Consider the following 16,837-nt stretch of genomic DNA (forward strand, 5'->3'; position numbering starts at 1 on the left):
AAGGAGGCAGCCCAGACCTCCAAAGTCTGTCCCAAAAAATGTCCTGTGTCTTCATTCAAGTACTGGACATTTCAATCCACAATAGCTATGTGGATCTAAATAGTGGGTCTTATGGATAACCATAGTCAATCAAGTCGTATACATAAACATTTGTAATCTGATTAGTAATAACTTCAAACACCATTTAATAAAGCATATATTGTATTTTCTTGGTGCATGTCACTCATTCACTTAATTTCCAGTCATTCCACAACAACACATTCACAACACATTGTTCTTCTGAGTTTGTATCCCCATGGTTAAATGCACTTATTGTAAGTCGCTTTGGATAAAAGCGTCAGCTAAATGACATGTAATGTAACGTAATAAACATAACGGTCAACAAAACCACAACAAGAAACTAAAAAGCAATCTTCAGAGGTTATGGTACATATGAAGCCGGGGTCAGGAGTACATAAACTAGCTTATACTTGTAGAAGCCTCACAATCAAATCTTAGGATGTTGCACCTGGAAACTGAGGTCAGATAAACAGAGTTAATGTCTAAAGAAAAGTAATTTGTTATAAATCTTACATTTATTGTACAATCCCAGATTTGCAAATCTCGGATTCAGCAAATTGTATCAACTGTAGTTAATCAAAGCTAGTGTTGGTTAGCTTCTTTAAAAACATGCTTGCTATACAAGTTGAAATTGTCATGCTGGCCCTATGTTTATCAATGAATAAAACGGTCTGAAAAAAAAACTGCAGCTGTTGTAGGACTGTAATGAGCCGTTTGATTAGTATTTTATTCTGTGGATGACCTGCCCGTCTCACTGTCTGCTTACCTGCCGGCACACAAACACAATCCTTTTACATCAGTGTTCTACAAAATGCTAGCTGGAAAGCTGTGAGTACTAACAATTGGTACTTATGTTTGCGGTTTCTGTGTACTATTAAAACTGTTGGGGACTGGCCTTGGAGAGAGGGCTGAAGGGACATGCTGTCATTGCTGCCAACATGGGAGACTTTATTGCTATTTTAAGCACGTATTGGAGCTAGTGCTGCTCTCAAATTTCTTCGAAAAGACGTTGACAACATTGGCCAGTTTTTTGGTTGGATGTTTTTTTTGAAGGATCAACCATCAAGGATGATCAAGAGTACCTTGTTTAATTTCTCAAGATTACCAACTATAGAAAACTAAACTTACTGCAAGTTGGTGTCAGATCCCTTGTGAAAAAGAAACACCACTACTTTTTATTTGTCAGAAGACTGGTTTTGTAGTTCAGCTGGACCAATGGCAATAGCTTTTTTGTGGTAGCATATTGGATGCACAGCCATTTTAAAAAGGCATGCAACACTTCCTTTAATGAATATTATACCATGTCATCACAAGCTGCATCTTCAAAGCAGCTCCCCAAACCTACTGGGGAGTGTCAAAGCAATGACTGTCCTCGTCAATGTCCAACCTATGGTTGGGTGTTGGATATGGATGCCTGAGGCCGTGAAACTGAATCCTGGTCAGTGACTTTGACTCCTTCTTGGTCAATGCTGACCGATGATACTTGAGCTTGGATTATTTTTTACACATACTGTTGCCATGCTCATTTACTTCATAATAATAATAATAATAATAATAAGTACCACACACCCACACACATGAGCAATTCTCACATAGGAAGTTACATAAATGAAAAGCCTTCACATGGAACAAATTGATACATTAATCGAACATAAATGTAAAAAGCATATGTGCAATCCCTTGATTGAGATTAATCAATCCCTTCTCCATTAAAGGTGTCTGGACTGAAGCTCAACCAGTCTTTGACACCACACCCTGACAAACACTGCAGTTCTGAAAAGTTCATCCTATTCCTCTGGTCTTACCAAGGCTAGGGTTCTTAGTAGGTAGGTCAGGTCTGTCTCATCCAGCTACTTGAGCGCTGGTGTTTGAGCCCCCAAGGGCTGTGTCCTGCTTCCCTCATCTGTGGCTATGATGGTATAGTGTCTGGAGAACCGTGGTTGTCTACGCTCCCTCTGTCGGTCTTCTCTCCAGTCGGTCCAGTTTAGCCAAATTTTCTTCCAGAAGTTTGGAGCCAGGGCTCAGAAGCAGGGCTCTTCGGTAGTACATCCTGGCTGCTGCATAGTCTCCCTGCACACACAACAGGAACATACATGTATTCAGCAATATATGTTCAGATCTAGAATTAATTCATACTAGGCTTAGTTTCCCCTTTTCGCTGTAATCCAATCATCATGATACTAGGAATGTGCATGAAGGGTAGATTAAGGAATTACTAATCTGACACATAACTGGTCCAATATTTAACCCCATTTGATCGTTTATTCATTTAGTATTCATGATTTGTGATTATATAAGCACTTATTGAAATAACATTGTCCTCCAATTGCAAAACTATACTTTTTTTAATTAAAAAATATAGTGAGAGTTGTATTATATTCAAGCAGTAGACCTCAGATTTTGAATGGAGACCAACAATCTTGATCTATAAATCTGACATTTAGCCAGGATGTTTTCCAAACCACTGTCTTTTAGGGCAACAGTGGTTGTCCTCTGTAGAATGTGTGCCGCGCAAGGTAGATGTTGAGATGGAAGTAGCCTAGCAGCTAGTGCGGGCAGCATCAGTCCCTATAGTGGTCTGGCCACTCACCCCCCTTCTGTTTGACACGTGGAGGAATTTCTTTGCACAGTTCTCCGCTGTATGTCGTGCCTGTTCATACTTCATGCCCTCTTCATCTTCAACTAACGTCTCGGTCTCTTCGATCTAACTGACCTTAGCAAGCGGCGGTTTTGTTTCGGGGGTCAACGCACACCGGAAGTAAACAAAGTTGCGTTAAAATATTTTATCGCATTGATCTTGGCCACAATAATCGCATAGATTAACAAGTTAACTATGACCGCACTAATAATAATAATACATTTCTCTTGAGAGAGAGAGAGATTGAAGAGAAAGCAATAGAGAAAACGTTGCTGAATCCCCAAGAAGCAGACGGAGGGGTCGGAAGATTTTAGAGAAAGCTGAACAACCTGCCACTGCAGTGGGAGATAGTACGGAGTAAGGTCCAAACGAACTACTGTCATCCAACAAGAGGCAAAGATATCCAGTGTAACCCTCTGACAACTGTCCTGTGAAAAAAACATTTCTAGCTGTCAATGAGTTTAATGTCTGTAGGCCAAATTCATTTGAATTCAGTTCAGTAAAATAACGTTGACCTGCCACTGATCTATTGGCAGACAACATCAACTAGATCTATCACTAAAACTATTTTTTTATCCTTTTGATGTATTTTCATTCATATTCATTGTACATATCATATTTTATAGACATTCCATTAATTTTACTTATTTAACTTTTCAACTTATTTTCTGTCAATTCATTAAGTTTTTAGGCTGATGAATATGTTAAGATAAGTTAAGAACTACATAATTTCATTTGTGTATTGGAAATAACAATTCCCTCATGGCAATAACTCATTTTTTTTGGCAAGAACCTTTCAGGAGCTGAGGAAGTTGGATTGTTTTTGAGAAAATCAAGCCTACCACAGAAGGGCAATTATTTGTTATTAGTCTTCAGAAATAAATTGATGTTTGCTACCTTAATGTGCTGAATCCCTCCCATGTTCATCCAGGCTTGGGACTGGTCAGGTTTGAGTTCAACAGCTTGCTTGTAGCTCTGGTGAGAGAAGAAAAACAGATTGGTGAATTTCATATACCACTCAAGCAACAAAAATAGGGCTTGTGTTGTAGTTAGGGGGTGGACAAATGTTGGGAAAATTCAAATAGTTTGTCTTAGTGGACAGAGGGCCTCAAGTACGTACATTTGGAAACGTAGTCTTATCAGCGCCACGGAAAGCATGCAGATAGCACTCGCTGTGAAGTATTTGTCCTGTGATACAGCTGAGTGACCATATAGTTCAAAGCTGGAGAACAAAACCTTCAAGTAGCCTTTGACGCATGACTTCTAAGACCCCCCTTTTACACGTTGGGAAAACGCATATATTTTCATGCGTTTTGGCCTTTCATTTACACAAAAACTGAGGTTTTATCACGGAAAACGATAATTTCTAAAAACTCCGGCCAAAGTGGAGATTTCTGAAAACTCAGTTTTTGTGTTTGCGTGTGAACTAGGTCAAACAGAGTTTTAGGTTGTCAAACGTCACAGTATGCGAATTCTGATTGGATGTCTTTATCCTTCTCATTACACTGCCAACTACAGGTTTGGCATAGTTATGATGGCGGCCGGGGCCGTATTTATGCGGGTTCAAATAAACAGAAACTTTTTGAAAACGACCTTGTGTGTACGACGTTATTTTTGAAAACGGAGGGGCAGAAATATTAGTTTCTGTAAATACCCGGCTATGTGTAAATGTGGCCCTAGTGTGTCAACTCCGCTTCCGCTTGCAAGCATTTATTAAATGTCTTGTTTAAGGGATTTTTCATAGGTGTCAAGTAACATTCTTCCAACAACAAAACAGGATTGTGTTGTGGTCCATATAATAAAAACTCAATAAATTGCCATTAATCTGGTCACCTGTCAATATAGGTGTGGTGGCGGGGTGCGGTTAGCTCAGCTGCAGAGGGGAGAGCGGGGGAGTGGTTCAGGGGACGGTGCTGGCAGGTGAGTAATAAGCACAGCTGAAAGGCATCCTGACTGATAATCTCCTTGATATAAACAGAATGCAACTGAAGTAATGTTGACTGCATGTGTAAATGGTAAATAGGTTATAATTGTACATCTCTTTTCTAGTCTTCCTTCCACTCAAAGCTCTTTAACGCTACATGATCATTCACTCATTCACATACTCTGATGACAGGAGCTACCATACACAGCGACCCATCACAACTCTGACTAATCCTTCATACAACTCACACACTCAGGAGCAAGTTGCGGTTAAGTGTCTTAACGTAACATCACCATGGACTAGCGGCGGTGGGGATTAAACATCTGATTAAAGGAAAAACTAGCTCTAGCACTGAGCCACAGTTGCCCTGTGTGTGTCGAATCCTTTGCTGTGGGTCAAACAGCCGCAAGAAAGCAAGAAAACTATGAATGAGCCTATGTGGTGTAAATGGGGTAAATGGTAAAACATACGAGGTAAGTTACCAGTTTTAACCAAAATTCATCTCCTTCAGATCGACAAAAAAAGTCCTGATTATCAGTATGGAAAGGTATGTAAACTTTTATCGTCTTATTCGTTCCTAAAAGTTGACCATCACATTCAACCCATCCTCAGCATTTAGGAGCAGAGGCTGCTGTAAAGTGCATGAGAAGCTGGAGAACTCAAACAAAATATTTGGGGGAAAAAACTTGTTTTCTTTGAGTTCTGCAGCCTGAGACAGAGCGTGAGGAAGAAGAATGCCGTACCTCAAAGGCTTGGTCCAGCTGGTTCATCTCTCGGAGCTGGTTTCCTTTGGAGAAGTACAGCTCTGCTCTCACTGTCAGATCAGAGGGACTCTGCTGCAAGGCCTTGTCCAGAGCATCCAGTGCCTGGAACACACACACACAATTACACAAACACATAAATGCACATTCACACTAAAAGTCTAACACATGACAAATTGTAGGATTTACAGAATGCCCAAATTGTGTGTATTACTTTACTTTGTTGTTTCCTCTAGCCGCAACAAAAGAATGACTGTTGTTGTATGTTTGTATTGGAATGATCAAATGAAATGCTTGATGCAGACCCCCACCCACAGGCCTGGTAAGTCATGGCAATACAATGGACCCTACCTAAACCGTTACTTTAACTTGCTCCTCTCGATGTTCTCCTTTATTAAAGGAGAATAAGTCCATTGTATTGCCAGGAGGGCGTACTTAGCCCAGCAAAGCATCAAAGGCAGGATACAGGGGCAGAATTGCTCTGTCCAAAGTCCTAACCAACCCAACCTCTAAATCTATCTTGTTTGTTTAATCTGTACACAAATAAAAACGGAGTTACAACTGTGTATCCTGCTGAAGTATGAGCACAGAGGTCTCAGTCTCTGAAAAACCTTTTCTCAAGAAACACCGCTTCCAGCAGCAGCATTAGCAATACTATTTACACATGATTGAATGACAGTGAAGCTTATTTCTGTGGTCAGTGTTGAGCATTTAGTCAAACCCTGGTCAAGAACAATTCTGAAGAACCTTTAAATGTTTTTATTTAATTACTTGGCAAATAAGGGTTAACATACAAAACGTAGGATCAGTTCACAGATCACTGCCAAACATGCCAAAGCTTGGTCTACGACGGCGAGATGCTGAGCGGGCGCTCAAGCGCATGAGATATGGAGCTCGTTTCAGGGCGCGTCGGAGAAACAAAGCTGTCGTTATCGCCGAGCATTTAAAGAGATTACAGAGCGAGAGACGGTGCCCTTTTCTCTACAGTAGCTGAACCATCTTAACGGGGAAAATAAGTTATTCTAAAAGGGGCCCTTGGCAGGCGGCGTGGCTGGAGAGCAGCCGAAGATTTAATGCGTGGATGGCGAGGGGGGCGGTGGGAGCGGACGCACCTCGCAGCATAGATCGGACCCTGAAAGCACCGTCTCCACCTCCCCCCATCCCCCCGCCCCGACGTCAAACATTTGACTGCAGTTTCTTATGCGCCTTATAATCCGGTGCGCCCTATATATGAAAAATGTTCTGAAATAGGTAATTCATTGAAGGTGCGCCTTATAGTGCGGAAAATACGGTACTACTGTTCTTGTATACGGCGGTGATTCGTTTTTACTCGAAAGGGAAAGGTATGTCCTGCCGAGATTGTTATTCCTAACCGAATGATTTGCCCTCTGACACCAAAGCCATGAGACACACATATCTACAAGGAATCACACACACACACACACACACACACACACACACACACACACACACCTCTGTGTGGTTTCCGTGCTTGCTGTAGATGGCCGACAACAGACGGTAACATTCGATACAGCTGGCTTCTCTGGATATGATGTCCAGCGTCATCTTCTTTGCCTCCTTGGTACGACTGGCCATGGCCAAGACCTGGGCCTTTTCAGGTTTTGATTCAGGTTAGGTTCAGGCCAGTCAGTTTTGGGTATGTTTTGTGTTTGTGTGTGTGGGTGAGTATCTATTCACCAGAGCCAGCCAAATGTCGGTGTTGTCTGGCTGCAGGGCAGTGGCATCTGTGTAAACCTGCAGGGCTTCCTGGTACCGCCCCGTGTTGTAATACAGAGCTCCAAGCGGAGTCAAGATCTCCACCTTTTTCGTCACCAGCAGCGCTCTGCAAGAAAAAGTAATAAAATCACCAGGAATGGCTGACCAAGTATCGTGCTCTTTTCATTTAGTGTTTTAGGGTACCAAGTACAATAAACTTCCAAATGTGTCAAATTTAATTAATTTTATTTCTACTAGTGTTGTACAACAAAATCTAGATTGTACTCCAAATTTGTTACACAGGAAAGAAACCATACAACTAAATAAGAATATTATATATAGAAGGTGGAGGATGAATGACGGAGTCAGAAAAAAGATGCTGATGGTTCAGGAGTTTATTTAACGTTATCATGAAGCTTCTTATCCTGGTCTACACTTCAGACTGCATTTCTTCTTATACATCGTTGCCTGTTACAGTTACTGTAATGTAGTTAAGCAATATTAGCATACTATTTAGAATCACACAACACAAATAGTAATTGGACTGTGCATATATTTCTCTTCTCTAGTCTTCTGCCTACTCAAAGCTCTTTAATACTAAATGTCCCAGCTACGGGAAAACATTTTGGGGTTAAATGTATTGCCCACAAAAAGGGAACATCGACACTGCGCTAGATTTGTCCATGTAAGGAGGCAAAGCTCCACAGAGGCAGAAGTATTATACAGTAACTGTCCTTTAAAACAACAAACTTAATTTAAACTGAGACCAAAGTTTATCTTACAAAAGCGAGTACTGTATCTTGTGTTTAAATGCTACAGAAAATCATCAATACGATCAATAAATTATCAAAATACTGCCGTCTTCCCGACGATGACTTTATATGTTTTACACAGCTATGGTAATCACATATCCAGGAGCATATTTTTAAAGAAGCCTCATCAATATCTGAAAAATCATCAATATCTGAAGGTTAATTTCACATTATAAATTAAAAAAATTGCAAGGAGTTAGTCAGTTAGGTGGAAAGATGAATATCAATAAGTGTTTGTGAAAGATGTAGGTTGAACACTGATTAAAACTCAATATACACACCTAAATTATTATATGCTGCCTTCTGTTTTACTATTCATTGCAGATACATATTTTAGTTTCAGGCCTCCCTAAAAAAAAAAAAAGATAAAAATAAATTTTCTCACCTCTTATACCAAGATTCAGCTTCTGTGTTCTCATTGGATGAACGGAGCAGGCGGCCAAGGTTCACCATGGCAACGTAGTGTGTTGGTTTGAGCCTAACGGCTTGCTGGTAGTGAGCGGCTGCCAACTCTCCCTCTCCTGAGGATCAGAGCAAAGGATGGAGGGAAGTTACGAAGGGAATGAACACGGTTGGAAGAAAATAGCGCCCGCAATGAAAAAGAAACGACTTCTCTAAGCTGCTAATCAAAGATTTTTGTCAAAATAGTTTCAACTCAACTAATTTCCATGACAATTAAATATTCTTAAAAAGTCAGATATTGTAGGTCAGCAATGCCTTACTCCTTGCAGGCAGCATTTGTTTGTATTCTATTTAAATTCTACTTGACATCAGTTAAGCCTCTGACAGAATTGGCCATATTATTTCCATCAGCTGTTCAATAAAGCATGTTGGAATCAGTGACAAAGCTCTATTTTAGGTGCCGTCTTATTTAGTATGCACATGCTACCCCTTGGGAAAACAATGTCTTAGAGATCACTTTGACTTCAGCTGTTATGTGGTTGACACTTAACTGTATGTCCCATTACAGCATGTTATCAAAGTGGCCTGTATTATGTCCTGCCTTGCTGAAATTAGAAATTGTTGATTGAAATTGAAATTAAAAAATGTCCAGAATTGTGATTAAGAAAGGACTCCAAATAGGAAACCGTTATTACTGCATGTAGTACCTGCACTCTTCCAACTCCGCTAGTCTGGGTGCTTTTTTTAAACAATGTATGTAAGGAATCCTAAAAACTAGGTGTCATTTTTTATTCAGATTTGTATTTTGTTGCTCAAGTCCTACTTTGCACAACAAAGGCAGTTTATAAAGGTAAGGGCATTCTTTTCCTCTGTAAAATTAGAAAAGGTCATCCATAACTATCTCCTCCAGTGGAAAATAAAAACAGTTGATGTTTTCTATACTTATAAATATATTTTAATTAGCACTACTTTGGTTGGTGTCAGATCTCATCTAAAAGGTTATTTTTATTTCAGTTTCAATAAATATATTATCCTTGACTCCCAGAAGATATGTATTTTTTAAGCTTTCTAACTTGCTGTCAGGAATAATTGGAGTGGGATGAATTGATGCTTACAAAGCAACTAAATATTTGTAATCCAACACGGCAAAAAAAGTGCTGCCAAATTGTCGGCAGCCAGTTTTTGACAGCTGCCGAAAAAATCTGCCGAACCCCTGAGGGTGACTCATGGAACCCAGGTTAAAAAACACTGTTCTACACGATCAGGCGTCTACGTTGAGCTCTTTGTTCTACTTCTTCCTATATGAGATGCAAATGTTGGCAGTCTTTAAATCAGTTTCTTAAGGAAAACCTTTGTACTGTATGTTTATAAAAGCAGAGGACGATCACCCTTCCAGAGGGACCAGAGAGCCTCCAAGTTTAACTCACCCAAATCCACCAAAAATACTCCATAGTTATTATGCAGGTCGGAGCTGTCCGGACAGTTCTCTATTCCTTTCAGGTACACGTCACTGGCTTCAGCAAAACGTTTCTGTGGCAGACAGCAGGTGAAACGAATACAGGATTTAATTTAAGTCATTCAGAAGCGGTGCATTACAACATGCCTGCATAATTAAAAATCAAGGATTATAAATACTTTATATGTGAGATGGTGAGAGAAAGAGCGAGTATTGTGTAGTAAGTATTGTAAATGTTTCACCTGCTCAGCATAGAGTGATGCTAGGCTGGAGTAAGCATCAGCAAAATGTTGACCATGTTGCACGGAGTGCTTTAGCATAGTCTCAGCCTCTTTGTCCTTCCCCTGGGACCTAGAACACGGCATCATTGTCATCATTTTGCACAGGAGTGCAATATTACTATACTCTCATCAACAATAAAATCATCCACAAGATCTTCAATACAGTGTTATAATCTTATTATGATTATCACAATAAATTAAAAAGCAGCAATGTATTCATGTCCAAACAAACCGCACAAATACAGAAAGACACACACACACGTCATGGACTCGCAGCAGCGGATTGATGGCTCAGTTAGTCGTTTTTTTGTCACAGCTCCACCGTTATAGAGAACCAAGATTCTGCAGTCTTAAGGCGTATATTATTTATAGTGCTGGTCAATGATGAAAATTTTTAAATCGTGATTAATTGCAAGATTTTTTATGATTAATCGCAATATTGCATAACTTAATTAAAAAGTAGTGTACCGGACACTTTTATTTATGAAAACAATTTAAATAAGGCAGTATTCCCTTCACACAGTGAAACTATTTGCCAATGCATTAACATTTAACACAGATCAACGAGTTACATAACTTAGCGTCGATAGGAGGCAAGATGGATCCATGGTTTCATGTTGTTTACGTCACATTCTGACCCCACCATGTGAATAATGCAGCTGACATCAAGACTCATCAGACGGGGTTTGTTCTTCCAATCTTCTAATGTCCAATTTTTGTGAGCCAGTGCGAATTGTAGTCTCCTGTTCTTAGCTGACATGAGTGGCACCCTGAGTGGTCTGCTGCTGCTGTAGGCCATCTACGACAAGGTTCGACATGTTGTGCGTTCAGAGATGGTATTCTACATTCCCTATGTATATTCCTTAACAAGTTGTTATGAGTTAGTTGCCTTTCTATCATCTCGAACCAGTCTTCCCATTCTCTTCGGACCAGTCAAATCAACAAGGCATTTTCGTTCACACAACTGCAGCTTACTGGATATTTTTTCGAGCCTCTATAAACCCTACAGATGGTTTGCGTGAAAATCCCAGTAGATCTGCAGTTTTTGCCCGTCTGGCATGAAAAACCATGCCATGTTCAAAGTCACTTAATTCCCCTTTCTTCCCCATTTTGATGCTCGGTTTAAACTTCAGCACGTTGTCTTGACTACGTCCACATGCCTATTGAGTTGAGCGCACATGTGATTGGCTGTGTTAACAAGCAATTGAAAAGGTGTACCTAATAAAGTGGCCGGTCAGTGAATAATATACATTTAATGAAAATAACAATCATTTCAGTAAACTAATTCTCACAAAACAGTGCGTCGTCCCTCATTCCGAAGATCAGTGGTTCAATCCCAGGCTCTGCTAGTCCATGTCTAACCCTAACCATTATTCAATAATGGCTGTGAATGGGTGAATAACAAGTCATCGACATAACTCATTAACTTTCAAGATAAAAAAACCCATTCAATTCATTGAGTCCAGATTATCAACCCATGGTGGTTCCCTGAAAAAAACAAGCTGTTACACAAACCAGAAATGGAAGAATATAACCCAAAACTAATTAACACTTCTCAGGCCTTAATGTCCACAAATTATTGAGCATGCTAATCAGAACCGATAAAAACTTTATATCTTGTTAAATGATTTTGATGTTAGTTACATCTTGATGTAGATCTTGGGTATATTAGGAAATTAAGCATCAATAAATAAGAACGTCAGTATAGCATTTCTTAAAATTACAACATGTCATGATATATAGTATGTCATTAATTTATTAAGTATTACAATTGTACACTATTAAACAATAATATAGTATGTCAAAACATTAATGGATTGGTCCTCTAAGTTTTTTTAGTCATTTATTATTGTATTTGTGGAGTAATTTAGTAGTACCGTATTTTCCGCACTATAAAGCGCAACGGATTATAAGGCGCACCTTCAATGAATGACCTATTTTAGAACCTTTTTCATATATAGGGCGCACCGGATTATCCGCCACCCACTCCTTAAATCTTCGGCTGCTCTCCAGCCTGCCAAGGGCCCCTTTTAGAATAACTTATTTTCCCCGTTAAGATGGTTCAGCTACTGTGAAGAAAAGGGCACCGTCCATTATCTCATTAGCTTTGTTTCTCAGACGCGCCCTGAAACAAGCTCCATACCTCACGCGCTTGACCGCCCGCTCAGCATCTCGCCGTCGTAGACCAAGCTTTGGCATGTTTGGCAGAGCGCCTTGAGCGCCGTGTACAACCAGTATGGATCAACCAATTGATCCATATATAAGGCGCAACGGATTATAAGGTGCACTGTGGTTTTTTGAGAAAATGAAAGGCTTTTAAGTGCGCCTTATAGTGCGGAAAATACGGTAGTAGTTTAGTTAATGGTTCAATATTCAGTAAATAACAAACTTAGATCACTGAAGAGATTTGCTAATAAATTACTTGAAAAACAGCTAGAAATTGTTATTCTTCATATGGCAAGCTCTTGAACGAAGATTCCAGCTGCAATGTCATGGTTTTTCAGAAGTCCTCCACTTTGTGGGTCTTACTTAAGGAGGTTTCCCAGGTTAAAGAGCGCTCTGTTATGCTGGGGGTTGGTTTCCAGGGCCTTCCTGTAGTAGCGCTCAGCCTCCTCTGGGTCGTGGGTCAGTGTCCCGAGATTATTCATGGCACTGGCATGGCGTGGGAATAATCTGATAGGTGGAGAGCAGAAAGAAGACAGCAGAGGAGATAGGAGAACAGTATCAGAAGGAAATAAGTAGACAGGACAGCAGAGGAGGGAATGCCAATTAATTTCTTTTATAAAAACATCTGAAGCATAATAATAGGAATTATTTCATTCTACAATCACCTAAAAAAAAATGTTGGTGCCTTTTCATTACCTTAGCCTATCTGTTCCTGTTTTACGGCCTGCCTATCGTGCCTAGGGGTGCACAGGCGTAACACAAAAATTTGGATAAAAGGTAGGCTTGGCAAAGGTGGAACAGCGGAGATAAAATACAGTTTTAACAAAAGTAAATACAATTTATTAACTTATTTATCACAAAAGACAAATAAACGGAAGCAAAAGCATCAGGGTCTCAAAGGCCAAAACAATAAATAAAACCACCCCCGTAGCTAGAAAACAAAGGCGGAGTCACGTCAGGGGACGTACCAGTTCCAAAAGACTAAAATATGTCTGCCGTATGTGGGATAAGAATCGGGACCTTAAATTGCTTGCACAAAACTCTTGATCAGCACTCGGCATTTGTTTATTGTTGTTGTTCATTTAAACCGCGTTGCTGAGAGAGAGAGAGAGAGAGAGAGAAAGAAAGAAGAAAATGGGCGAGCGAGTTGATCTGCGCTAGTGTGTAGGTAATGTGTGCTTAAATATGTTTGAACTTAAATACATTACCTATACAAGTAGTTATGTCTCATTGTATTAATTTGTCCTGTTATTGACGTGTAATGCGCAACCAGATATTCAAATATATTCGAATATCTGAGAGATATTTGAATATCGGTGTCTTTTTAAAGCGAATATTCAAACGGCCTTTTTGAGCAATTTCAACAGCCCTAATCACCTGTAAGTGTCGCCAAAGAATCAACAGCTGTAGAAAAGGGCGTACGACAGCCCTGAAGTTGGCGTGAGGCACCGCACATTTCCACGGTCATTTTGCTCGATACATCTGATCGTTGACGTGAAAAGGTCCTCAACCCATAAGCAGGACCGATATCTGTTGCTTTGTGCAAGAAGAAACAGGTTAAGCACTGCCTGAGCCTACAGAGTGACCTCCAGCTGGTGTGAATGTCTCCCAAACAATCAGAAACAGGCTTCATGAGGGTGGCCTCAGGGCGCGACGCCCTTTGGTATGCCCTGTGCTCACTGCCCAGCACTGTGGAGCTACATTGACATTTGCTCTTGATTCTCTCTAGAACAATTCGGTCTCGATTCAGAAAAGTTAATAATCGGAATTAAAAAAAAAAAAAAAAAAAAAAAAAAAAGTCTGTCTCGCGTTATTTGCTCCCTCGCAAAACGTGAACTTCCTCGCTCGCGAGGTTAGTCTCGCGCTCGAAGGTGTTTTCTACGCGCTTGCCCTTTTTCTTTTTCACAGTAAGGGGGCGGAGCCAGTCACCATGGTCTCTACACGTGATTGGTTACAAACCCCGTCTTTGGATTGGCTGGAGTGATGCATTCACACAACTATAGAAGCCAGTCAGTTTCTTAATCTAAAATAAAAATGAATCCGTTTAATATTTTTTTACATAGGCTACTTCCATATTGTGTTGAAATGCAAGCTGCATTGGTTCTTGCATTGTTGATAGAAAATCATATTTGTGACAAAGATTTTTTTCTCTCTTATAAATAATTAGAGAAGGTAATTCATCTGTTATCAAATAAAGAAGGAAGTGATTCGCAACCTCTGAGTAGCAAACTCAGATTTGAGAAAATTTAGTAAAATCAAGATGCTGTAGTGAATGTGACTGCATAATTCACCTTTGTTCTTGTTTTGTTGTACACGTAATTGCGACTGTTCCGGGATCGCGGTCCCTTTAAACGTTTTGTTATTTATGACGTAGAGACCCTTGCTTGTGAGGTTACAGGGCTGCGCCATCTTGTGAGTTTGTTGTGGTAAAAATAAACGAGACACACGCTGCTGTTCTCAACTCGCGGAATTGCCTTTTATTCCAAATGCAACTTCCAAACGGGTGACCCCGACGTTCGTTTGCTTGAAGTATTCGCAAACACGACTCGACCATGACCGCGAACGCTGTCACCCTCAAGCTCCCCGAGTTCTGGGAATCGTCAGCGTCGGCATGGTTTGCCCAGACTGAATTTTTCCTGGCAAGCCATGGGCACTGTGTCATGGCTGCGCTTCTTCCCACACACGTCGCTCCTGTGACAATGGAGGATTCCACCCTTGGAATCGGCATTGGAATTGGAATCGTCGGCAGCTGTCTTCAGATCGTCAGCAAGCTTCAGGCCCCCAGCAGTCTTCTTCAGGCTTGTGCTTCTATCACGAGAAGTTTGGACCGAAGGCTCTTAAATGCCGCTCGCCATGCAGTTTCGGCGAGCTGGGAAACGCCGGGGCCGGCGCTCATTAGTGGCCATGAGTGTCGGCCACGTAGGCAGGCTGCTCTTTATCCGTGACAGCATCTCCGGACGACGTTTCCTGTGCGACACGGGTGCGCAGAGGAGTGTCCTGCCTGCATCCCATTTGGACATGGTAACCGACAGCCATGGCCCCCTGATGGAAGCTGCTAATGGGACCCCCATCCGCACGTATAGAACACGGTACATTGAGTTGTGCTTCGGAGGGCATCGGTTCGGCTGGGATTTTGTCACGGCTAAAGTCGCTGTTCCCGTCCATGGCGCTGATTTTTTGTGTGCGCATGGACTGTTGGTGGATGTTAAGAACCGCCGTTTGATCGACGCTGTCCCGTTCTGCTCTTACACGTGCACGCTCAGCGGGGCTGACTCCATACGACTGTCTAGCATGCTCTCCCCATCAGACGACTTCCACCGTCTACTGGCTGGTTTTCCAGAACTCACCCAGCCCACTTTCTCTGCATCTGCCGTGAAGCATGGTGTGGAACACCATATTGCCACCACTGGTCCGCCGGTCTACGCCCATGCTCGGCGCCTCGACCCGACCAAGCTTGCCGTTGCTAAGGCCGAGTTTTCTAACATGGAACGCCTTGGAATAGTCCGCCGATCCGACAGCCCGTGGGCGTCACCCCTTCACATCGCCCCCAAACCTGGTGGCGGCTGGCGCCCATGTGGTGACTACCGGCGGCTTAATGAGGCAACGACACCTGACCGATACCCAGTCCCGAACATATAGGATTTTTCAGCACACCTGGCCGGTATGGTGATTTTTTCTAAGGTGGACCTCGTCCGGGGCTATCATCAGGTGCCCATGCACTCACTGGACATTCCAAAAACAGCAGTGATTACACCTTTTGGTCTTTTTGAGTTTCTAAGGATGCCGTTTGGCCTTAAAAACTCCGCCCAATCTTTTCAGCGCCTCATGGACTCTGTTTTACGCGACCTGCCTTTTCTTTTTGTGTATTTGGACGACATTCTTGTAGCGAGCACGTCCAAAGCTCAGCACCTGTCGCACCTCCGAGCACTTTTCGAGCGGCTCAACCAACATGGCCTAATTGTTAATCCTGCTAAGTGCCAGTTTGGTCTCTCCACCATTGACTTCCTAGGACACAGAGTCACAAAGGACGGTGCAGTCCCGCTCCCATCAAAGGTGGAGGCGGTCACACAGTTCCCGCGCCCGCTCACCGTGAAAGCCCTGCAGGAGTTCCTCAGCATGGTGAACTTTTACCACCGTTTCTTCCCTCGAGCCGCTCAGCTCATGCAGCCATTGCACGAGGCCTTGAAAGGTAAGCCCACGCACACCGTGGACTGGACTGAGGGCAGGGACAAAGCATTCGTGGACACTAAGGCAGCCCTGGCGCGGGCCACCATGCTGGCACATCCTTCAGCCACAGCCTCTGTCGCCATCACCTCGGATGCCTCGGACTACGCTGTCGGTGCCGTCTACGAGCAGTGGGTAGGCGGGGCCTGGCAGCCGCTTGCTTTCTTTAGCCGCCAACTGCGCGCTAGCGAGCGTAAGTACAGCACTTTCGACCGGGAACTGCTCGGTCTCTACCTCGCCATCAGGCACTTTCATTTCCTGCTGGAAGGTCGACACTTCACCGCCTTTGTCGACCACAAGCCGCTGGTTTTCGCCATGGTCAAGGTGGCCGAGCCATGGTCCGCCCGCCAACAACGTCATCTGTCCTACATTTCCGAGTTCACCGCGGACTTACAGC

At 42.2% G+C, this 16,837-nt stretch overlaps 1 protein-coding gene across 2 annotated transcripts in view; it reads right to left on the minus strand.

Annotated features, from left to right (window-relative positions):
• Positions 1-183: 183 nt before the first annotated feature.
• tmtc1 (transmembrane O-mannosyltransferase targeting cadherins 1) overlaps positions 184-16,837 on the minus strand; it is a 31,676-nt gene continuing 15,022 nt past the window's right edge. For both annotated transcript variants that reach the window (XM_040174083.2, XM_078101412.1), the window contains 9 exons: positions 12,580-12,723; positions 10,012-10,120; positions 9,741-9,843; positions 8,297-8,432; positions 7,082-7,226; positions 6,857-6,994; positions 5,366-5,488; positions 3,596-3,673; positions 184-2,130 (listed from right to left, as the gene is read on the minus strand). In XM_040174083.2, the coding sequence (XP_040030017.2) occupies positions 2,005-2,130; positions 3,596-3,673; positions 5,366-5,488; positions 6,857-6,994; positions 7,082-7,226; positions 8,297-8,432; positions 9,741-9,843; positions 10,012-10,120; positions 12,580-12,723 (1,102 nt within the window). In that variant the 3' untranslated portion in view covers positions 184-2,004. The remainder of the gene's footprint in view (positions 2,131-3,595; positions 3,674-5,365; positions 5,489-6,856; positions 6,995-7,081; positions 7,227-8,296; positions 8,433-9,740; positions 9,844-10,011; positions 10,121-12,579; positions 12,724-16,837) is intronic.

This window comes from Gasterosteus aculeatus, chromosome 4, assembly GCF_964276395.1.
Source record: "Gasterosteus aculeatus chromosome 4, fGasAcu3.hap1.1, whole genome shotgun sequence".
Taxonomy (NCBI): domain Eukaryota; kingdom Metazoa; phylum Chordata; class Actinopteri; order Perciformes; family Gasterosteidae; genus Gasterosteus; species Gasterosteus aculeatus.